The sequence below is a fragment of the Rhinolophus hipposideros genome, assembly GCF_964194185.1.
Source record: "Rhinolophus hipposideros genome assembly, chromosome: 7".
Classification (NCBI taxonomy): Eukaryota; Metazoa; Chordata; class Mammalia; order Chiroptera; family Rhinolophidae; genus Rhinolophus; species Rhinolophus hipposideros.
Genome location: NC_138053.1, coordinates 48,243,524 through 48,269,502, shown reverse-complemented (window position 1 = coordinate 48,269,502; position 25,979 = coordinate 48,243,524). Strand labels below are relative to the sequence as shown.

Sequence of the window (25,979 nt, the reverse complement as noted above, 5' to 3'; positions counted from 1 at the left end):
TAGCTATGATATGCGGCACTGCTTCTAATTAACAGTGATAATCAAGAAATGGAATTGCAATGATTTCCCCTGGGAAACCTATGTACTGTATGAAGAAGAAAACTGTAAGGATAGAGGAATAAAAATGTTCAGTCTGTATCTTGTGCAGGGACTAGGCAGAAGGCATGGAGAAAGTCATGGAAGGAGCCAACCAAGACGTCATAGCCACACAAAGGGAATATGAAATGAAGTGTTCACTTAATAACAACAAAAAGGCCTCATAGTATTAAGGAGTGGGGCAAACTCTCTACCAAGGGAGCGGTTCTGGATGCCTTGTTGCCCATTCCCAGAATGATAATGTGAAGAAACGGTGTGGGGCGGGCAGATGTAGAGCTTTCTTCCTCATGTCCCAAACTGAACTCATTCATTTTATTGGCTCTTTTCACCTACAGGAAGAGTGATAACTGAATGATCCTATGAAATACAACAGAGTGCAGACATATCTTAGAAAATCATAAAAATAGAAATGGAAGTTTTCTTGTATTCCTAAAAGGAAAGGGGGTGTTTTGAGCACTTTCCATGGCTCAGGGCGCAGAATTAATTGGTTAATCTTTGGCAAGAGAGAAATCTTAAATTCAGATTCCTAACTGTGTAATCCTAATCCTCAGTCACTGAGTCCAAACTGGAAACTTTAAAGCAGCACCAAGATTCACCCACTGAGTGTGTGGTGTGTTACCAGATCAATGGCCCTCCATAATCTTTGTTCCCATGGGTAACTTTGCTACAAGAGAAACAGCTAGTTAAGAATATACATACCTTAGAAAGAATATAACATGTACTTGCAACTGTCGTGAGTTAGGAAAAATGCAAAGCAGAATAATGAGAATTAGTGCTTTCCTCTATGACTTATTTTCACATTTTATACGTGTATTTTATATGTGCGATTCAGGGAAGAATTGCTGATATTATTATTGTGAGGTGAAATGTGTAAAAACAACACAGGAACAGGTAGTATATATCAAGAGCAGCACAAATGCATGAATAGAAATAGAAAACACAAGAGAAAAAGGTTAAATGTTCTTATTACAGAGAAAAGGATAAGGTTTAAAATGATTCAAAACCTAAATAAAAATTAATACATTGATATACTAGCCTCCATTTGGTACATGAAACATTATTTGATAGAAAATTAAGTGTCTTTATTTTCTGGTTTTCTTGAATACAATTGTCTCCTCAAAAATAAATTTTCAACTATTTCAGGAATTAAAAAAAATTGAAATAGTTATTTTTAATCTGGGTGCCAAAAGACAAAATGAAATGAATACTTATGATGAATTGATTGCTATTACTAGAAAAAAATTCAATTTTACTTTTTTTGACTACATAGGCTAGAAATAATAGGGCCTATACTGCCATTCCAGTTCCAATATTACCCTTAAAATAAAATAAGGGCAAATAAAATCAGGTTGATTCTTTGTGATAATAAGAAACAATACCTTCTTAGAAGGAAAACAAAAGAAATTAAAGATCAGCAACAATGGAGAAAAGAGTCAACAAAATTTTGAAAATTCTTGATGAAGCTTAATGTCAATGTTCACATAATTATCAGAAGCAATGAACGTTGAAATTATTTTTGGTAAATGTATGTGTCTGTGCAAAGTGTCATCTTCAGGTTCCCTTGGCTTCAATGAAAGACCTTTTAGTTTGAATTTTTCATGAAAGTTCTCTGCAGCTTGAACGCTTGTAGGTGTTCTCCAGTGTGCAGTCCTAGGTTCCTGCACTCTGTGATCAATGGCAGCTCATTTAATTAGAGTTTAAATCTGCAACATAAATTGAATTCAGATTCTTTTTTTTTCCCCTCAACAGTTCTGCCCAGCATCCCTGTCATGCACAGATAAATGCTTTATTTTCTGAAGGAATAAATCATTATGAATTTGAGAGAAATAAGTCATCTGGAACCAGAAATTAGCAAATAAACTGCCAAATTTTCATTTAGAGACTGTACACCTCAAGAAAGAAGGATTCCTCTTACCTGAAATTAAACAATGCTTTTCAAAGTCTCTGGAGTTTGGAAATACAGTTGATGTTTATATCAAGAGTTATTTGTATCACAATTTTAACAGAAACGATCACCAACTTATCATTTAGAGTCTATAATTAAAGTTTTCACACTTTTCTACTATGATTTTGGCGTTTGTACATGATTAAACACAGAAACCCCAAAAGATCTGGAAAATGCCACAGAGCAAGGTGTGTTCATAGGAAAAAATGTTTTCTTTTTAAATTTTCTAACATTAACTCATTTCTTCTCTGAACAATTAGTTACGCAACGTAGATTTAGCCTGTTGAAGTCAATGGCCAGATGAATCATAGTTACTATAAATTATTTCCCTCTAAATAAACGTCCTCTATCCTGGAAAGAGAGCAGGGAAGTGAAAACATATGCACAGAAGGGACCATTATAGTCAGTTCTGCTGCTAGTAAACAAGATACCTGGATAGAAAAACAGCACTCCAGGGCCCCCTGGATGTAGCAAAAACTCTTTTCCCCCTTGTGCTGAGTCTCAATCATTTGAAATGCAATTTCTTTCCAATGTCTGTGTGGAAATGTTCACAAGAAGTCAGAATAAAAATCAAATACCATTTCACATTAGTATGTTATTAAAAATTTAGCTCTACTATTCCTGGTGAGAAGTGACAAATTCAAGCAAATGCTTTTGTTACCACTTCTGGGCTTTATCATGTTGAAGAGAAAATATGTTGCTAAAAATATGACAACTGTCACTTTATTGCTATGGTCTAAGCAATTGGGGCTAATTACTGATTTTCTGTATCATCTAAGACAAACAAATCAAGAATTCCATCTAAAGTAATTATTGCAGAAATATAGTGTTAGACTGCAGTTAAGCTTTTGTTGATTTGAAGTATTTTTCCTCAACAAAAGGTACAAAAATACTTTTCACTGAAAGTAACTGAGAAATTGTTTGATGTGACATAAAGATGAAGACACACTTTTTTTTGAGACGGTACACTTTGTGATTCACAGGATAACTTGCATCGGACGCAATTTAATGAAAGCTCTCAAATAAGCGATTTTATTCCTATCCATGATTGCAGACATTTACAAAACCATAACATCTGAGTTCACCTTAAAAAATAACTTATATAAAGCAGTGATATACACAGCACAAAATAGTTCAGGGAGGGGCAGGAGCAACTTTTAATAATTAAAATGTAAACGTGAAAAAAAGGATGGAATAAAAGTCCCTACTTATTTCTACTTAAGATGTCATGTGATAATATTTTACAATGTCCTGTGGGTCAATGTATGTATGTGTCTATGTCCATATAACATACACATATACAATACATTCTCTTTCCCACACATATACATACACAGATAATTATTTGCAGTTCATTTTAGGGCAATTCTAATATGCCGCTCCGTACAGTTGTTTGAATCACGTTTGAGCCTGCTTTCTTCACAAAATAGGGGAGAGAGCAGGAAATAAAAAGGTTGGTTTGGTGTGACTGAGATTCCTTTGTTTAACTGTACATGGTGATGAATAATTTTCTTCCATAGTAGTTCTGTGAAGGGCTGACTCACTGTGGTTCTCATGAGGAAACTTGGTAATGGATCACACACTCATTGTCATGCTAGGGGAGTACTAGAAAGAAAGAAGAATCCACATTTTAATAACAATTCTTTTACAGACTATTAATGTTCTTCTTGGTAAACGATAGTAAATGTGAATTTTAATGTTTTATAATCTTTTATGCTCAAGTTTTTAACGTCATACAGCATAAAAATAAGAAGCTACAAAAAGAGTAAATTTATATAGCATTGACTTAGTCCTGACATTTTTAACATTTCCTCTGGAAAGCAACCAGTCACATTTTCTTCCTGGACTTAAGTGGTTGATAATTACCCAGTCCCTCCTTCTTCTCCGTCCAGCCAGATTCGTGATTCGTGGGCACTTGTAACAATTCGGGCAAATTCAGTCCAAGGTTGAATCATAATGAAATAAGTATGAGGGACAGTCTTGCTAGCTACTCACTATATAAATTTGGGAACTTACCTAATCTCTCTGCTTCAGTTTCCTCACCTGTAAAATGGGCTTAACAATAGCATCTACCTTAAAGGGATTTGGGGAGGATTAAATATATAATCCTTAAAGCCATGTATTTATTGAATACACAGAAAATTCTCAGTGAATATTTGATTAATAGTGTAAGGGAAACAAAACAAAACAAAAAGCAACTCCCCGCAGGCCCTAAGAAGTTCTCATACAGCATTTAGAATACTTAAGACTTATGCTTTGGTATATATACCTTTTCCCTAATCAATTCACAGTAATTTCTGGGTGGAAGTAGATGCATTGTTGTTACATGTGACTTGTCAGTTTGGTGAGGGTGACAATTGGTAAAAGGTGAGGCTTTCAGAAATTTGGAAAAGTGGTCCCAAAAATGATTGAGAGAGGAACCAAGAGGAATTATTTTGATAATTATGTTAGCCTACCTTCATGTTTTTGAGAAACAGACTACAGAGCATCAGTATCCAACAGAACTTTCTTCAGTGATCGACATGTTTTACAGACGGTGCTGTCCAACCCGGAAGCCAGTAGCCACAGGTGGCTACTGAGGACATGAGGAACTCAAATTGTAATGCTATTTCATGTATTTAAGTTGAAATATCCCCATGTTGCTGGCGGCCACCATTTTGGACAGAATAGCTCTAGATCATCTGATGTGTGGGGGGAGGAGCATCCACTCCCAAAGGGTAACGGTCTGCGGATGAAGTGGGTTTCTAGATTAAAATATAAATGTGGACCCTCAAATGTTTTATTAGAAACTTATGAGGACCAGGGCAAAAGGGAATGCCTTTTCACAGGCTAATAATGATTGTGCCTCATGAAAAGACACAGAGAAAATCAAGGGGATTGTTCTCAGGCTGCAGGGGCTTATCCCGGAACCATGGTGATTCTGGGAAGGGGAGCATGAACTTTCAAAAACGGGAACAGACCAAAAAGCGGGGGTGCCGACAGGCCAGAATGAAGTGAATTCCACATGAGCTGGGATATTGCAGAAACCAGAAATGAGGTAACAGGTGTGTACTAATGTAAGAATGGATTTACTAATGTAGAGAAAGAGAGATTCCCCAGGGAAGGGTACAGGGTGACAATGGCTCAGCTGGCAGAAGTCTGGACAGAAAGTCATTAGGGGTAAATCTAGGGCTCAAATAAGAAACCCCGCATTGATCCTGAGTAAACGTGGATTACTAGGCCTGAAAATGGGTCACTGGACCATGGGGAAGGATTGTTAATCCTTTAAACACAGGTCAAATCAAGAAAAATCCACTTGTTAATCACTTAACAGTCTCAGATTTCCCTTCAGCATAAGAAAGATAAGTTACATATGTTACTGAAGTGTATGTTGGATTACAGTGAGTAGGGTGATACAAAAAGGAGATTGCCAGAGAAGAGAAAGGGATTCAGTCTGACATAAAAACTTCTCCCCTTTTCTCCTTGATATTGGCAGCAAAAAAAGCACAGCAAAATGAAATCAGAAACCCCAAACAATCATGGACAAGGAGTGAAGAAGCCCACCCCCTGACCCTGTGCTGGAAGGGGGATATACCCCCATTTCTTCAGAAGATACCACGCAAATCTCCCATTATAAATGACAGCAAACGTCAATGAACTATCCACAGTTTTTTATGGAACAGAATTATATTTTGGCATTTGACTTTAAGGGGTAAGAATAAACAGGGAAAATAAATGGATACCAAGGGTTTTATTAAAAGTAGAACAACTTAGAGAAAATGGCAAAATGGGCACAGAAAAATTTGGTCTATGCTCTCCTTAGCTACCGTTTTTTACAATAGGAATCGGTGACCCAACCAGTACTGCCCAAGAGAACTTTGTGTGATGATGGATATGTTCTATTCTGTGTTGTCCAATATAACTGCCATTAGCCGCACAGGCTACTGAACTCTTACAGTGTAGCTACGTGCAATTCAGGAACTGAAAATTTAGCTGCATTTAATTATAATTAATTTAAATTTAAATAGCACAGCTAGATCATCCATCATTATTTATTGGGTATGTTATGCTAATAATCTAAAAACAGTAAGAGATCCTAAAGTATTTCAGAAAGAACTTTGAAGGAAATGTCTGAAAAAAACTTTGTGACTAAGTCATAATTAACGCTAGAGACCATCTCATTTAACACACATCCTGAATAATCGGGATTTAAAAAATTCTTGAATCCTTTTTTCATGTGCATCATTCTAGTTCCTTTACATGTCATATATGGCATGTAACACGAGGGAATACAGTTTAAGATATATGATAGCCTTCATTCTAACATACACTGTTAAAAGTACGGGCGTATGCAAACAAATAGAAATGCACATTCTCTGCCATCAAGCATGTTTGTTGGCTGCTGCCATCTCTTCACACTGGCAATTGTTAAGAGTTTTAACCTTGTGGTATTTCAAACGTCTTAAACAAATCTTACAGGAAAATGAAAACTTGTTACAGATTCATTGGGAAGTTAAAAGAGGTAGGTTTATCGAGGGAGGAAATTAAGTGGAAAAATAAGGTACCACAAGAGACAAAGCAAGGGCCAGATTCACTCAGCAAGGATGGAAGCAGCAGCTCCAAGTACTACAACTCTGAAATATTAGCAAGCATGGAATAAAATTTAACTTGTGAATAGTACAAGTAACTGTACCATGATATTCTAAGTGCATCTGGTACAGTAAAATAGATTTTATTGATGTACATCCACATCAGTGATGTGCTATTTGCACTGCTAAGGCTGTAAACTGCTCGTCTGCTGCTGTCTTTATTGAAACTGCTACAACTCAGTAACATTAAGGGACATCAACAAATTTCTAGAAAAACTCACAGAATGTACAAATAAAAAGGAATTTTGTTATTGAGTACTATTCTTCAAAGTAGAAGAGAAGTGGCTTGCAGTTTTCCAGAAGTAAAGGAAGAGTAGGTGTTAAATGGGGTATCAGATTTAGAGACATAAAATATTCATGGTGTACTGTCGGGAGACCACACTGTGCTGTTTCTACTGTACTGCGGCACCAACGTGCGATGACACATTGTAATGTTTGTGCCAGAATGCTGCCAGATCAGGATGCCCTGTTTCAAAACTATTCCGTGAGTGCGGTTCTCCTGAAGCAAATGACAAAATGGCTCTTATAAAGCTATTGACAGCATTACTGTTCTGTTTAGCAAAAAAAGTAAAACCTAAAGGTATAATTTTAAACATATACTAGCTTATTTTACCTTTTTATGTAAAATATATTTTGAAATGACATGCCCTGGGATCAACTAGACAACTTGTGATTTTCCCTTTATTATGCCCAGATGTTCATGTGCCTTGGAATCTATCAGAGATATCCGTTAAATCTTTGAACAATCTACGTAAGTTCCTGTTTATACACCTCACGAATACTTCAACTCTCACTACATTTCTATTTCTAAGCATCTATATAAGATTTGATTTTCTTAATGAGAGATAAAAATAGTGCAGCTACTCTGAGCTAAAGTGAAATAAATTTAGTATGTGACTGTTAAAAAAAATTGGGACATACGTGATTTCTTCACAACAGCAAAAATGACAAAGGGCAGGAAGGTAATAGGAAATGATCTGCCGCCTTGTTTTAATTCCTGTTTGATACTATGATTTGAATACCATGTTTGCTCAATTGATTATAGTTTGATGCCATGGATAAAATATTCTGCTAAATTAATTCAAAAAATAAGACTAACTGAGCCTTTTTGTATTGTGTATTTTAAAAACCAACATTTTATAGTTTACACTAGGGGGCATCTGTGTTACTTGAAATAAAGGCCTTGTTTATGATCCAAAGAAACAGAGGCTGAATAGTGAAACACGTTTTGATTCACATTTTTCTGTAGAAAGCGCGTTGGCATTGTAAGGTTTCTGACTTGGGGTTTGGCATTTTTGTTTCTATATGAATTAAAGGAAGTAGCATGTGTGAAGTGACTAGGATGGCGTCTGTACATAATAAGTGCTCATTAGATGTTTGCTCCCTTCCTTGGCCTCATTCTGTGGTTTAACTTCAAGAGCAAGACTGACAAATCCTCAAAAGGCAGACTGCTCAACAATATGTGCTTTTCAGAGATATGTGCTTTAAAAAGTACTAGAATTTTGCATGTTTATTCATTGGAAAATGTTTTCTTTTTGAATTCATTAAATAGTTCTGCTTTTTCTTGGTTACAGTAAAGATAACTTATTGGGGATATCTCGCCTGTTTCCTTCCTGAAGTCCTTATTACATTTGTCAGCAATGAATCTCTTTTGTTTTCCTTCCTCTCTGCTCTCATTTCTTGATTTTTTTTAAAAAAGGGGTCTGAACAAAAATGTGTGCTGATGTGATGATAGAGAAAGCCATAGATAACAGTGACATCATTCATAATATGGCAAACCCCTCACAGACAGACAAAAGAATGGCGTAGCCAGTGTGGACCAGGCCTCACTACTTCCAGGCGGTGGTACAGCTTCTCAACCACCATCCAATCGTGTTGCCTTCTGGGACTTTTCTGGTAGGGACAGGAGAACGGGAGGGAGGAAAAGGAAGGCAGTTTTTGTTTTATATCTCTGCATGCAGTCTGGCATTTTACCTTCTTCTTGGCCTCAACGTTAGTCAGGCTGGGCCAGGAGCTGGGGATGGGAGAAGCCCTGCTCCAGCGGCTATCTCTTCTATGCACAAATTCACACAAGGATGTGTTGTGTTACGTGTGCATACTCCAGTCGGGGTTAAAGGGTGAGGCTAGTATTCAGTCTCCACACAGAAGTTTTTAAAGTCCTGTGGCATCTGATTCTTTGATCCTCACGAATAGCTTTCTGATGCCAGCCCTGAAGTGGCACCCTTTTCCTACTGTTAAACAGGGCAGCAGTTGGTAATGACAAATTTGGGAAGAAAAGAGTGGGGTGAGTTCCTCTAAAGTTAAAGTCATGTGGAATCTTTTTAAAAAAATTTTTCTTCCCCCATCCAACATTAATAATTTCCTCTGTGTTTTTAAAATGCCTGGCTTATATCTACTCTAATACTTATTAATCTGACATATGGTTTAATTAGTTGTGTAAGCTAGTTCTCCCCATCAGATTGCATTCTTTGAGGTTAGGGACATGTTATATTTATCTCAAAGTACTTTGTTCTTAACCTAGTGCTTTGCATAAAGTAGGCTCAATAAATGTTGAACTGAACTGAATTAATTATCATATACCTCACTGAATTATATCATTTTACTGCTGGAAGAATTTGCAGAAAAGGAAATAAGTGTGTCTAATTAGATAAAGTCAACATTAACTAATTAATTAAAATTAACTAATTTGTCCACAGTCTTGAAGCAAACCAGGCGAAAGAACCAGGATCAAAAAAAATCATTTCTATAATCCTAAGCATTACGACACACTATAGAGTTTCTTATGTGTTTCCTATTTCCTCATTACTGATGGGCTAATCTTTTGAGTTTTTATATGAATTTTTATGTATACCTTCTTTACCCTCACTAATCATCCATATTCTGCAAATAAAACAAACTAAAGGTAAGCATAATTTCATTGCTAGTTTTTACGAAAGGAAAGTTTAATATCAGGGGAAGTCTTGTCCCAGGCAGAGGCACTAGGTCCATACCAAGAAGTAACAGAATCCACAGAACACTCAGTCTTGGGTTTCATTTTGGGAAGTAGCTATTTTCTGCAAAAGAAGATATGTTACTAGCCATTACTTCAAATTCTGATGGTATCATGCTTCTGGTAAAGGTTGAGTTAGGGCAAAAGGAGGGTAGTTTTCTCTTCTTATTTTGTTCGTAGTTTGGTAGAGCCTCCATAATCAATTTTAATGATAGCAGTACATGTGTGGAGGCATGCATGCTGATCCTGTCAATATGAAATTAGTTTGGGTTTTGAAATCCTTTATGCTATATTCCAATTCAGTAGCTCTTAGCAGAGAATGTCCGTCAGCATCACCTACAAATCTTTTCACATTTAAGTTTGCCTAGCGCCACTCCTGGAGATCCTGATTCACTTGGTCTAGGGAGGGTTCTGAGAAATTCTATTAAAAAACACACCAATTCTGTAGGTACTTGTAATGTGAACTATTAGTTAAAAAAAAAAAATCATCGTATTATGTAATCACTCCTTGAGAAAAGATACCATATTGTCTTTTGGGTCTCTCCAGTGCCTAGCATATTGCTTTGGCCCATGGTAAGTGCTCAGTAATTGTTTGTTAAGTGAACGAATGAATTTTATTGCTTTTGTGGAGCTATGGAATGACACCACCTTTGCTTAACACTATAATCACAATCTGAAAAGACAGCTTGGGCATCTAGTTCAGGCTAAATGTAAATAATAGGTTAACTGACCAGGCAGTGAGATATAGTGGAAGTAAAGAAACTTTGCAATTTTCAGAGCCTTAAGGACAGCATAAGAAGAGACCTGGTTCTGCAGTGTCCAAGACATTTTAGTAATGTGAAACTTATAAAAACTATCAAATATGTAACCTGTTTTTAGTGTGTTCCTTTAAAGTGGATGTTCTCTATAAGAATATTAATATTATAGTTCTTGTTTTTTACTCCTATGTATATAGGAGTAAAAGAAAAAGTTTATTTTTAAATTTCTTCAAAGAAATTCTTTTCACTTAATTTTCTGACTTTTACAAGATCAACTTATTAAACTCTAAACAGTTGTAATAATGGCTTTGTGCATTTATTCTAATAGAATTGCTTCAAAATGAAATCTAGATATAATAATATAGTCAAGGGAATACTTACACTCTCACTCTGAAAAGGATTTAAGAAATTTCCCCCCATTTCGCCATCATCCCTTGGAGTGCCCGGTTGATTACTCAGGCTCATATTATTGGGAGAATTCTGTAAACAAGATTTAGAAAACAAGGCATTGTTGAAGATTTTAATTTCCCTCTTGCATTGTACTGTTTCAAAAATGGAATCTATAGCAGCATCTCTAAGGACAAAACAGACTTATGATTCTAATCTCAGACTGCTATCGTGTATTCTAGTTCATTCTTTGAACTTTGACAAGTACTAATGCTTTCCCAAATGAAAATTAAAAAACAAACAGAAAACCCAAAATAACCTACCATGACTCGTTTTTTCTTAGTCTCAGAATCAATCTTTATTCAATTTCCCACCCTCAGCTTATAGAGTTCCTAGAACTCTGGAGAGTTTAAAAAACATTCCCAGCAGGGGTATGATGAAGAGAGCCTCCCCACTGATCAGGCGTGATGGAACAACAACTTCCCTTGGTAATTTTACTAATCAAACTTCAAAAGGTCACCATTTCCATAAACATTTTCCTTTATTTCTACATGGTAACACTACTTTAACCATTATTTTTATATGAGCCATAAGGGAAAAAAAAGGAAGATAGTTAACAACTATAGTTAAGAACAAGAGAAAATACCTTAGGACTAGAGAATTCAGTATGTGGTTTTAGGAAAAGAAGGCTCAAAGGTAAACCTGCTTTAGAGCCTTTTTATACCATTAGTTTAAGAGTAGATTTACTCTGAAGCTTTCCTTTAAGATAAAAGGGCTGATATTAGCAATCTAATAAAACACTAAGTTAGCAGTATTTTGCTTCATATCCTATTTAAATGGGCTAGTCTCATTACTGTTGTGCAATTTTAGCCCTGTGAGGTTGTCTGAATAATCTGTATCTCTAGGAAATATGAACAGAATGGCACTGGCATATATAGCACATTCTTAGAATATTGCAACTGTGACTGATGGACTCTTTCGAGGTCCAATTTATTGACTTGTAAAAATAAACTTCAAGGTTAAACATTTTCACTTGTTATTTCAAGTGGAAGAAAGATTTTAGATTTTTTCCCCCTAAACCATTGTCGTTATATACTCTTTTGAATAAGATCTGAGCTTTTTAAAAGAAAATTGCTTTGAGGATCTGATTTAACTAAAACCAAGTTACGTCATAAAAATTAAAATTTCACAAATGAGAATATGTGCTTTTTAGAATATGGTTAAACTGTAAAGCAGAAACAGGTAGATGAGCTGGAGGAAATACAGCTAGTATGTTGCCCTGCTGTGTACCCCACAGGGAGGATGTGAGAACAAGGATCCTCTGAAGTCCATAGGGGCTCGATTTGCAACGAACACCACGGGCTGAGGAAACACAGTTTAATAGCATCAAGAGGACTCTAGTTTTTGGATAAATTTTTCTCTGATAATGTTAGTTTCCCAAGTATAGAAAAACAAATGTACTTTAAATAAACAAGGATAACTTCATTTTCTGAAAAGAAAAATGTAAGTAAAATTTAACTAAGTGCAACTAAGATATAATTAAGCGATAGCTTATTTATTAGTAAAGGTATTAATTAATAAACTGTGTTTTGAAAATAGGAATGATAATGCTGACAGCTCAAAAATAAAAGTAAATTTATATAAATATTGTTAAGATTTACCCAAAATCTGTGAGTGTTTTGGTGAAGGCAGATTTCTGTCATTTCACATATCACAGAGAAACTGATAATCTTGAAATCAAAAAATAATGTAACATATATAGAAGGGTGTTTGAGGATGTACTTGGAAGCTGCATACGGTCACATACTCAAACAAATATGTGAAATGAGCCCTCTCCACTCAAACCACCAGTAGTTCCTAAGGTGCCTAGAGAGGAGCAGCCTATCTCTGACTAATTGGGGTGTTTTCAGATTCTGCTGTACTTTTGTCATGTATCATTTCTTGATGTACAATTTTAAAACTTTGGCTAACTTCAAATGTTTCCTGACTCAAAGTATTCATTTAAAAGTATTTAAAATTTGAAAGTAACATTGCATTACTATTTAAATATTTAGAAAGAAATATTTAAAAAAATATTCAGAAAAAATATTTACAATAACATTTAGAAGAAATATTTACAAAACAATTCCAGTGTTATTATTTTTGTTTTGCATGCATTCTTTTCATAGCATGGTGGCTCAGCATTATGCTCTTTTTGTGGGAGGGTATATACAAGAACATTGAGAGAAAGATAGAAAGGACACAATTCAACGTACAAAACGGAACTAATATCAGATCTCTGAAACCTACTCCTATCCAGCTCACTGGGAATATGTGAAAATCTTGAAATGACAAGACAATTTTTTAAAAATCTGAAGTAATCTCTGCAAAATGTTGTGAAAGCAATAAAAGTTTCTCAATGGGGAGTCATAAGGAGATTGTGCTGTCCACGATCACTGAGTGACATGATAAAGATACAAGCTAAAGCTACACTCAATATTGGCATCTGAGAAACAGCTAGGACAGTAGTTTGAAACACCAGCCAGAGCAAGTTATGAATATAAGTGGCCCTGAACTGTGTGTATATTGCATTGAACCATAGGTATGTTTGTGTGCAATGCCTCCAGGAGATTTCATCATTAAGGCAAGATATAATGTATGAAAAGGGCTTAGGTTGGTCAACAAGGTACTCCAATTGCTTAAGCACATAATTAGGGAGTAGGGAGCACAAAAGAGTATAAGTAAAGATTACTTTTAGCTACATTAGGCATTTTGGTTGCATTTTTACTTCAGTTAATGTGCACTTTATTCCTTACTTACACTTTAAGAATTTAGCTTGAAAAAGTGTAGTTAGTACTCTAAATGTGAAACTTTCTTTTACATAAACTTAATGATAACCACTCAAAAAAATCCAGAACTGAAATATATAACATGAAAAAAGAAGAAATAGAGGGAAAAAAATCATAAAATACCACCACACTGAAATAACAAACAGCAACAAAAAAGGCAAAGAAACAATGGAGACACCATCCTACCAGAAAACCAGATAGAATGATAGGAAATTCTCATATATCAGTAATCACTCTAAATGTAAATGGACTGAATTCACCAATAAAAAAGCACAGAGTAGCAGACTGGATAAAAAAACTAAACCCAACCATATGCTGCCTCCAAGAGACACATCTCAGCTACAAAGACAAACATAGACTCAAAGTGAAAGAGTGGAACTTGACACTCCAAGCAAATGGTACCCAGAGAAAATCAGATATAGACATACTGATATCAGATAAAACAGACTTCAGGATAAAAAAGGTAACAAGAGACAAAGATGGGCATTTCATAATGGTAAAGGGGACTATACAACAAGAATATAACAGTCATCGATATTTATGCCCCCAATCAGGGAGCATCAAAATATACTAAGTGACTACTAACAGAACTAAAGGGTGAAATTGACTAAAACACAATTATAGTAGTGGACCTAAATACATCATTGACAGCTATGGATAGATCATCCAAACAGAAAGTAAATAAAGAAGTATCTGTCCTAAATGACACATTAGATGAAATGGACATAATTGACATTTATAGAGCACTTCATCGTAGAACATCACACTATACATTCTTTTCTAGTGTACATGGAACATTCTCAATAATAGACCTTATATTGGGACATAAAACTAGCCTTAGCAAATTTAAGAAGATTGAAATCATACCAATCATATTCTCTGATCACAAGGCTTTGAAATTGGATATCAACTGCAAAAAGAAAGCAGGAAAACTCACAAATACGTGGAGATTAAACAACATACTTTTAAAGAACGACTGAGTCAAAGAAGAAATAAGAGGAGAGATCAAAAGATACATAGAAACACATGATAATGAAAATACAACCTACCAAAATTGTTGGGATGCAGCGAAAGCAGTTTTAAGAGGGAAATTTATATCATTTCAGGCCTATGTCAAGAAAGAAGAAAAATCCCAGATAAATAACCTCATGTTACACCTCAAAGAACTAGAAAAAGAAGAACAAATGCAACCCCAAGTCAGCAGAAGGAAGGAAACAATAAAAATCAGAACAGAACTAAATGAAATAGAGGACACAAAGACAATAGAAAAAATTAATACAACAAAGAGCTGGTTCTTTGACAAGATTAATAAAATTGACAAACCTTTGGCTAGACTCACTAGGATCAAAAGAGAAAAGACACAAATAAACAAAATCAGAAATGAAAGAGGGGAAGTTACCATGGATACCACAGAAATACAAAGGATCATCCAAAGATACTATGAAGGACTATATGCCACCAAATTCAATAACCTAGAAGAAATGGACAGGTTCTTAAAAACATAATAGCCTTCCTAGGCTGAATCATGAAGAACTGGAAAATCTAAATAGACCGATCACCAGTAAAAAATTTGAATCAGTTATTCAAAACCTTCCCAATAGCAAAAGTCCGGGACCAGATGGCTTCACTAGTAAATTCTACCAAACATTCTACCAAACATCCTATTCAAACATTTGAGTAGGATTTAATACCAGTCCTACTCAAACTGTTACAAAAAACTGAAGAAGAGATAATACTCCCTAACTCATTTTATGAGGCCCACATTACCCTGATACCAAAACCTGGTAAGGATAACACAAAAAAAGAAAACTACAGGCCAATATCTCTGATGAATACAGATGCAAAAATCCTAAACAAAATTCTAGCAAACCGAATACAACAATGCATTGAAGAGACCAACTGGGGTTCACGACCAAGTGGGGTTCATCCCAGGGGTGCAACATCCCAAGTTCAACATATGCAAATCCATCAATGTGATACATCACATAAACAAAATGAAGGACAAAAATCATATGATTATATCAATAGGTGCAGAAAAAGCATTTGACAAGATACAACATCGATTTATGATTAAAACACTTAATAAAATGCGTATAGAAGAAAAAAACCTTAACATAATAAAGGCCATAAACGACAAACCCTCAGCTAATCTCATAATTAATGGTGAAAAACTGAAGCCCTTTGCTCTACGTTCAGGAACACGACAGGGCTGTGCCCTATCACCTCTGTTTTTCAACATAGTATTGGAAGTCTTTGCCAGAGCAAACAGGCAAGAGAAAGAAATAAAACGCATCCAAATTGGGAATGAAAAAGTTAAATTGTCATTTTTTGCAGGTGACATGATGCCATATATATATATATGTATATATATATATATATATATATATATATACACATATATATATGTATATATATATATATTATACACATACCGTGTTTCCCTGAAAATAAGACCCAGCGGAACAATCAGCTCTAATGCATCTTTTGGAGCAAAAATTAATATAAGATCCACTCTTATTTTACTATAAGACCCGGTCTTATAAACTAATTTTTTTCTCCAAAAGATGCATTAGAGCTGATTGTCTGGCTAGGTCTTATTTTCAGGGAAACATGGTAGAAAACACTAAAGACTCCTCCAAAAAACTATCAGAAACAAGAAACGAATACAGTAAAGTTGCCGTTACAAAATCAATATACAAAAGTCCATTGCATTCCTATATACTAACAATGGAATCTCAGAAAAAGAAATAAAAAAACAAATTCCTTTTGCAATTGAAACAAAACGAATAAAATACCTAGGAATAAACTTAACCAAGGATATGAAAGATTTATATACTGAAAACTATAAGACATTTTTAAAAGAAATTGAAGAAGATAAAAAGAAATGGAAAGACATTCCGTATTCATGGATTGGAAGAATCAACATAGTTAAAATGGCCATATTAACCTAAGCAACATACAAACTTAATGCAATCCCCATCAAAATCCCAATGGCAATTTTTTAAAAGAAATAGAACCCCAAATCATCAGATTTGTATGGAACAACAAAAGACCCTGAATTGCCAAAGCAATCTTAAGAAAAAAGAACAACACTGGAGGTATCACACTCCCTGACTTCAGCTTGTACTACAGGGCAACAATAATCAAAACAGCATGGTATTGGCAGAAAAACAGACACACAGACCAATGGAATAGAATTGAGAACCCAGAAATAAACCCACATAAAAATGGAAAGATAATTTTTGACAAAGAAGCCAAAAACACACAATGGGGAAAAGATAGCCTCTTCAATAAATGGTGCTGGGAGAATTGGAAAGCCACGTGCAAAAGAATGAAACTAGACTGCTGTCACAGTGTACCAAAATTAACTCAAAATGAATCAATCACCTAAACATGAGACCTGAAACAATAAAATGCATAGAAGAAAATATAGGTACTAAACTTATGGATCTTGGGTTCAAAGAACATTTTATGAATTTGACCCCATAGGCATGGGAAGTAAAAACTAAAATAAATGAATGGGACTATATCAAACTAAAAAGCTTCTGCACAGCCAAAGGAACCATCGACAAAATAAAGAGGCAACCAACCAAATGGGAGAAGATTTTGTAAACAATGCCTCGGATAAGGGGCTAATATCCAAAATATATAAGGAAATCATACAACTCAACAACAACAAAAAATAAACAATCCAATTTAAAAATGGGCAGAGGACCTGAAAAGACATTTCTCCAAAGAGGACATACAAATGGTTAACAGATATATCAAAAAAATGTTCAACATCAGTAATCATCAGAGAAATCCAAATAAAAACCACAATGAGATATCACCTCACCCCAGTCAGAATGGCTATCATCAACAAGACAAATAGTAACAAGTGTTGGAGAGGCTGTGGAGAAAAAGGAACCCTCATACACTGTTGGTGGGAATGCAGACTGGTGCAGCCACCTTGAAAGGCAGCGTGGAGGTTCCTCAAAAAATTAAGAATAAAATTATCATATGACCCATAAATTCCTCCCCTGGGTATCCACCCCAAAAAATCTGAAAACATTTATCTGTGAAGATACATGTGCTCCAATGTTTACTGCAACTTTATTTACAGTGGTCAAGATATGGAAACAACCAAAGTGTCCTTCAATAGATGACTGGATAAAGAAGTTGTGGTACTAACAATTGTCACCCCAATAAATTTTAAAAAAAAAGAAACACACAAAATGTTTTAGATAAGAATCTTAAATTTTATAATGATACATGGTCTATTCTTAAGGATGTAAAGTTAATGTAAGAATTTTTATTAATCTGTTTTATTTTTATAATTGACTGTTTCACATATATTAATAGCTTATTTTATAATATACAACACCACAATTCACTATGCTAACCATGAGGTAATTGTAGACTAAACCTATTTTTAAGGCTTTATTACAATTTAATTTTTTACAAACTTTTGGCTATTCTTGAAAGGGACAAATTGTTTTTTACTATTTTTTTTTTAGAGGGAAGACATTAGAATAAAAGCCATGCATTGATATCAAATTTGACGAAAAAGTATGCATCATCAGACTTTAAAAATAAAAGCTTAAAGCACAAAAAAAAGAAAATGTGGTATATATACACAATGGAATATTACTCAGCTATAAGAAAAGATGAAATACTGCCATTTGTGACAACATGGAGGGATCTTGAGATTATTATGCTGAGCGAAATAAGTCAGACAGAAAAAGTCGAGAACAATATGATTTCACTGATATGTGGGATATAAAACTGAAAACAACAAAAGAACAACACAAACAAAGAAACAAAAATTCATAGACACAGACAATACTTTAGTGGTTACCAGAGGGTAAGGGGGGTAAGAGGTGGGAGATGAGTGTAAGGGGGATCAAATATATGGTGATGGAAGGAGAACTGACTCTGGGTGGTGACCACACAATGGGATTTATAGATGATGTAATACAGAATTGTACACCTGCAATGTATGTAACTTTACTAACAATTACCACCCCAATAAAGTTTAATTTAATTTAAAAAAATACAGTTAGGATTACATTGATCCCATTTTTAAGGGATTTTATTACATTCTCATTTACCCTTTCTTCAAACTGCAACGTTTCCCTTACTTAAGCTACGACATGTTATTTTTTTAAGGATATGTATGTGCCCACATGTGTGCGTGTGCACGCCTACACACACACACACAAACACACACACACACAATTTCTTCTGGCCGATACATTTAATTTTCATAGGCTCTCTGCTCTCTGATTTTATTTTGCAAGTATTCTTCCATATGATGTGTTAATTAGTAAGTTAGTGGCCCTTCTCTTACCTATCCCCAGAAAAATTTCCAATCCATTTCAAACTGTTATTAAAAAAGTGAACACTTGTAGAAACTTTGGCTCTGTCTGTAATTGGAAGAAAATAAAACTGACATTATTCTAAGCCCTTTGGAAGTGAATTTTGAATGGATTTCTCACAGGGTGCCAGTAACAAGTTTTATAGAGTGTCATTTTGACTCCGCCATCCACCTGAAAGAACAAACTGCCAGTCCTGGTTTTCCTAGGGGGTAAAGTGAGCTAGAACTCAGGCCCACAACTGAGATGATGGCAGAACACTGTGGTTGTCAGATTAGCTACTCCGTGAAGGGTGTGGAATCTTTAACTGGAAATAAGGTTCATGAGGTTAGAAAGCTTCAGGTTGAAAAGACTTCTCTGATAATTTATTAAGCATGACATGATCAGATCTTCCCTTCTCTGATATGTTTTTTTCAAACTCAAAAAATATAAATGTTGCATTTCTTAATGTAAAATGTAGAATTTACTTAGGTGAGTTCTTTCTAAGAAAACAAACCATATGCTCCTCTCTACCCAAACCTTTAAAACAACTCCAAGGCACAATATTTTTGTTCTACTGATCAAATGGGTGACTAATTACAAAAGGGATGACAAGAAATTCACATTTCAATTTTAAAAAGGCTTCTAAATTAAAGGTAAATTCTGCATTTTGAGAAAGATTCATATGAGTTTTACGAGGTAATCTTCAATCGAGCAAGGAGTAATTTTAAAACTCTTCATTTGGAGATTTGAGCTCATTTTCTTACTGAAACAGTGCCATCAAAGTATAGTTGACAGTGTGAGTTCCTAGCTTTGCCCACAAAATATAATATAAAGAGGAGGAAGATATTTAGTATCTGTACAGTGCTTCATAGCCCTCAGTATACATTCACACTTGATTCTCAACAATTTTATGAACTAGAGAGTGAATGAACTACAAGCTCTATTTTAGAGTTAAGAAAACATAGGCTAAGAGAAATCAAGTAACAAGTTGCCACAATTTGTAAGTATAGAACCAGGCTTTCTGATTCTCAATTCAGTACTCTTTACTTTACATATAAAATGCATAAAATAGAGTACATTTACAATAAAAAAATAGAAAAATAATTGAAGTACCGTGTTTCCCCGAAAATAAGACGTAGCCGAACAATCAGCTCTAATTTGTCTTTTGGAGCAAAAATTAATATAAGACCCGGTCTTATTTTACTATAATATAAGACCGGGTATAATATAATAAATATAATATGATATAATATAATACAGGGTCTAATATAATTAATATATGATATAATACCGGGTCTTATATTAATTTTTGTTCCAGAAGACGTATTAGAGCGGATTGTCTGGCTAGGTCTTATTTTTGGGCAAATACGGTAGTACTAAAGAACAACATGTAAAAATTTAGTAAGAAAAATTTAAAAAATATGTAATACAGATGCTTGACAAAGTCCAGGTGTAATTGGGGAACTAGGGTGATAGATATAGCTGGAGACCTAAGTGAGCACAAAATGGCTAAGCAGTAGTCGTCAAGATTATCTTTTGATTCACAAATAAGGATGACTAGAAAAAGAACAGGATGGAAAGGGACAAACCCAGAAAGCAAGAGAAAAAGGAGGAGAGAATTTCTTGAGATAGTTGAGCATGTGTTAGAAATGGAATTAATTGGGGAAAATGGAGTTAGTGACAATGTCCATAACTTGGAGTAAAAGACTGAAATAAATAATTAGGCTGTGAGTGGAAAGAGGTAGGGAGAAAAATAATCAGGGGGAGGGGAAGGACCATACACATGATGCTGCTGATTAGAGAAAAAGTGACTGTAGTGTAGTGGAGATGCACCAGACACCAGTGGGTACCATGACCCAAACGCCCTGGTTAGAACCCGGAGCCAAGGAACCTGCAGTGGAGGCAGTGCAGGAATGAGCTGCTTAGGAACTCACTCGAAGTCTGATGCACCTAGTTACTTCTAGTGCATTGTTAAGTGGCATGTTTATTACTTGGGGATAATTCTTATGTTAATTGAAATGTATTTGAACTTTGCTTTGTAAAAGTTCTACTTTATTGTATTTGTTTGGTCTCCTTAGTTACACTGGGATTCTTGAGGACAGAGACCGTATCTTGTTTATTTTTGGATTTTCAGAGCCCAGAACAATGCATTGGCACATTATTGTTTACTGAATGAACTCCTGCCTAAGTATAAACCACTCGAGGGCAAAGATTATGTTTGAATTTAAAGAAGTCTTTTGTATCTCCCCATAGTACACAAGGCAATACCTGGTAAACAAAAGTATACAATGGGTGGCCAATGAATGCTTACAAAATAAGTAATACATCATTAGGCAAGAGAATGTTACAGCAGTAGGCCAGTGTAATGGGAAACTTGTCTGTGGAACTAGAAATGGGAAAAGAAGCCTAGAAAGAGCATCAATAGACCGGATATGAGGGCAGATTAGAAGATGGTATTTAATTTGTCCTATGACACTATTTAAAAATTTTAAAGTGCTTTATAAATTACAAAGTATTCTCCCAAATAGAATTCTGTTTACATCTATGTACAAAGTTATGGGTTATAGTGGAAATTTTAGCAATTTTATAGGTTATCAGTGGCAATTTTAGGATGGTCCACCATTGTATAATGAAGAATTATCTTTAGATACTAGACTACACTACTCAGATATAATATTAGACATTTTACTGGTGACCACAAAGCACAATTCAGCTAATAGCAGTAGATACCTAACATAGCTAATACAATCATGGTTATCTGACTTGTAGAGGAACTTCCCAGAGAAAAGGCTCTAATGGAATTGTACATTGACTCTGATTTTGAAAACAGCCTTTTTTTGAAGGCTTATCTAATATTATTTCTCACAGAGGTAAGCTAGTGCCCGTTATGAACATTTATCTATTTTCAAAAAAGAAAATGACCTTCCTGATTGTTCTTATATAGACAGACATGCAAAGTGTACGTAGAACTTGTATGGCCAGGCAGCCAAGCAATGTAGATTTAACGTCAAAATGCTAATTAAACTCTCTTTTTATTTTTTAGCTTGAAGTCTTAATTTGAAAGTTTTTCTTTTTTAGGCCAATCTTTTTAAATTTTCTTTGGCATTATGAATTTTACATTATTGTACACGAATATAAATTAGAATTAAAACTAAAGTCATTCTTTAATGAATTTCTGTATGTTTTGATACAGTCTTTTAAGGGAGTCATTCCAGTAGTAGTTAATAATTAGTTATAACCAGCTATTCTAAATATATTTTTGACCCACAGAGAACTATTTTAAATTCATCATGACCTAAAAAGTATTTAGGTGCATGTCTTCAAAAAGTATAAGGCATCTTAACGAAGAATTAAATTTAGATATTCAAACTATTGAAAACTCAGGCACATGCTATGGTAAAGTTCACTTTCCTGCCTGTATTAATATAATTTTTCTCTAATTACTTTCTTACTCTATTTTGGGGAACTAAAAGAAGATTGAGGATATCAGCATTGCCTAATGAAGGTTTGAAAGACAAATGAGAGATATAAATGAAATGCCATTATAACATATAATGATCACTTTTCCAAATTTACCTCTTCTCATGTTGCTCTAAACTCCTTTACATTTTAAAAGGTTATTCAAACTATGTCAGGTTGCTTTACAAATATGTAACATCATAACATGATTAAATTGGCTATTACTTGGGTATCAATTAATCAATCACGTATAGGACATCCTGTAAATGTACTTTAGCATGTTTAGGAACATTCTTAAAAGACTCATTTTACCCTTTCCCACAGATTTTATACATTAGTATTTTAAACTTCCAGTTAATTATATTTGGCCTTCCACTTTCAAACTCTTGTTCAAGAAAAAAATTATTAAGGTTATTCTAATAATCTTAATGAGAGTTCTATGTGGAATAAAACACAGACAAAAAAACAACACAGAGAATACACAGTACTTACCTTGGAAATACTGTCCATATCTCCTGAGCCTGAAACAAAACACGCAAAGAAAGCACTTATTAGGTCATGACTTCATTTATAAATTAAGTACTCCTCTAATATAAATAAATGCAGTATACTGTATGTATTTTCCAATGTACATCTCCTGAATTTTTTCATTTTAAAAAATTACTTTTCTTTTACACTGTGTCATAAATATCACCTGATAGCAAATGCAGTAGAGTTGCACTTCTAGTTCCCAATCATCTTTTTTATTTTTAATAATGGCAGAATGAAGAAAACTATTGTCATAAATTCTTGAAAGTAAAATATTAAAGATTTATTATTCTACTCAATTCAAATTTTTGAAATGTGTGTGTGTGTGTGTGTGTGCGAGTGCGCGTGCGGGTGTGTGTGTGTATGTCTATGTGTGTATGTATGTCTGTGTGTGTATGTATGTCTGTGTATAACTAAAGAGCAAGAGAGAGCTCTCTAAATATATTTTCTGAAATGAGGCTTTTAAATCTGATAAAACATAAAACGGACACTTGAAACAATACCTGACAATATTCTGAACCACATCTTTACCCCAATATTAGCTTTATTTTAAATTATTTTAACAATTTTCCTGGCATAAAAATATTATAATGTTTTAATAATATAGCATTCAGGCAACAGACACAAATAAAGTTAGGGTTTAGTAACACGATTTATTTGTAAATAAATAGGCATAATGAATTGTTAAATACTGAATATCTATCTCTATCCATCCATACACATACATACAGATATATGTGTGTATATATATATACACACACACACACACATATATATATATATAGTGATGTTCACTATAGAAATAAGCCACATGCCAAGCATATGTGAAACTCTTCTGCAAATTCTATTCTAGTGAATAACACAATGAGATTCCTCTAACTACGTCCAAATGTCATCTTTTTGTGAACAATTTTACAAAATAAAAGACTGGAAAGTGAATTATTTTGCAATACATTGGAAAATACAATTCTAGAACAGTGCTGCCCAGTAGAACTTTGTGTGATCACAGAACTGTTGTTTCTCTGTGCTGTCCGTTCTGGTAGCCATTAGCTTTGTGTGCCTCTGTGCACTTGCTATGTGGTAGTGCGACTGAGGAACTGAACTTTAAATGTTATTTATTTTTAATTTAACATTAGTCACATGTGGCTAGTGGTTACCAAAACTGGACAGTGCAAATTAAGACTCTGAAATCTAGGCAAAATACGTATGAATCCTTAAAAACACAAACGTCTTTCAATGTGTTGCAAATAGTTTCTTGATTATTGAGGTTACACAGCTTTTCAAAGTATCAGAGGGTGGCATTCCTGACTTTGGTGGCATTATGAAATCTGTGTTTAACCTAAATTACTCATGGGCATAGTTTTTCCAACCTAAGCAAAAGGTGGTCCCTTTTCAAAAGACAAAAAAAAATATTACAAACCTCAATCCCCATTTTCCACTTCTAAATTAGTTTATGATAATGCTATTTAAACATATATAAACATAAAATCTCTCTCTCTCTCTCTCTCTCTCTTTGGTTTTGTGTTTGGCCTGACCTAGTCTACTTTGTACCATTTGTCTCTGTTTCTCACTATTGTGAAACTTTTGTTTCACCTTGCAGATATTTGGTTTCATTTGACAAGACATCATTTATGAAGTATGCTTTTAATCATTAGTCACACCACTTGAAATCAGCTTTATCATAAACACAATGTGGCCAGTGTTCTCGCTTAAGAGAATCATTCAGATTATCCAAAATGTAATACCTATTTTATTTTAAAATAGAGACAAACATAAAAATACAGAAAAAAGTTCAGAAATTCTTGCAGAGAATTAAAGTTCCTCAGAGACTGTATCAATAGTCCTTTGGAGACAAAGAAATCAGTTGGGAGGATTCTGTAGTCCTCCAGGCAAGGTGTACATGACGTGTTCAAAGCAGCGATGTTCCTTTTACCATAAAACATTAGCTTTTGATAGGTTAAAGTCAATACCTGTGCATATGAGCTAGGCTAGAACAAATCTCACTTTTTTTTTTCAAGTGGTTTCCAGTCATCATAACCAGTACACTGTAGATTAAAACTATCGGTGTGAGGTAAAAGTTGAAGCATTTCAAAATGCGTTCCTATATACAGAAGAACTTGGCAAACCATAATATCCACTATGTAGAATTAAGGTTTTATTTTGAATTTATTTCTAAACATCAGGTTTAATATCCTTACCTAAAGAGCCATTCATGTGATGTGACTCCATTCCTCCCAAGCCACCCATGGGTCCATCTGACCCTGGGCCCATTGGAAACTATTTTAAAAATAAAGAAAAGCACTATGATCACATTGAAAACAATAGCTTATATTGATGTTACAATGTCTGTCTTTAACATTGTAAGACAATTCCACAACTTGTTTTCATTTTCAAGTTATAGAGATTATTTTCTTAGGTTTTTTCAGCCTTACAGTATTAGATTCTCTAACTGGACTGCCCTACCTCTCTCATCCCATACTTTCTGTGTTCTGGATCTTTAGGCTAATCTTCATTCATGTGCAAATTTTTCTTCTTCAGATGCCGTCAACTAGAAAGCACATACATTGCAGGGCAAACGAGAAGATAAGCATTTTCTTTTATGCTATCGACAAATTATTATAAACAGGAAGTGATTCTTAAGATGCTGCTAAACGTATTGGCGTATTAATAACAATGATTCAACGTTATTATGCCACCATTAATATTTTTTAGCAATCTATCTTTCTTCAAATGGAAATAAATAATTTCATCTTTATTAGTACATTTAGCTGCCTGGGGATAGCTGAATATAGCTAATTCTCTTGGCAGTCTGAACTATGGGAGTTCAATGACAATCAGGCATTCTACAGCAGGTATATTTAAGATGTTAAAAAGTAGAGGTATTATTTTATTTTCCAGTGAAATACTACATTAGAAGCCTGGTAAATGCAGCTATGAACAGATGTGCTGTGGTAGTGCTGGTGGTGGGCAGCTCATGGCCTGTCCTGTAAGTCTTTCCCTCATCTCCCTGGAATATTTCCGAGGA

The 25,979-nt window shown here is 34.5% G+C and overlaps 1 protein-coding gene across 8 annotated transcripts in view; it reads right to left on the bottom strand.

Moving 5' to 3' along the window:
- Nucleotides 1-1,043: 1,043 nt before the first annotated feature.
- Nucleotides 1,044-25,979, bottom strand: part of SSBP2 (single stranded DNA binding protein 2) — a 275,284-nt gene continuing 250,348 nt past the window's right edge. For 2 of the 8 annotated variants that reach the window (XM_081054230.1, XM_081054232.1), the window contains 4 exons: nt 25,153-25,231; nt 22,919-22,947; nt 10,798-10,896; nt 1,046-3,646 (listed from right to left, as the gene is read on the bottom strand). In XM_081054230.1, coding sequence (XP_080910356.1) covers nt 3,617-3,646; nt 10,798-10,896; nt 22,919-22,947; nt 25,153-25,231 — 237 coding nt within the window. In that variant the 3' untranslated portion in view covers nt 1,046-3,616. Of the gene's footprint in view, nt 3,647-10,797; nt 10,897-14,680; nt 14,740-22,918; nt 22,948-25,152; nt 25,232-25,979 lie in introns of those variants that run through there. The other 6 variants (XM_081054233.1, XM_081054236.1, XM_081054231.1 and 3 more) reach the window with 5 other exon arrangements.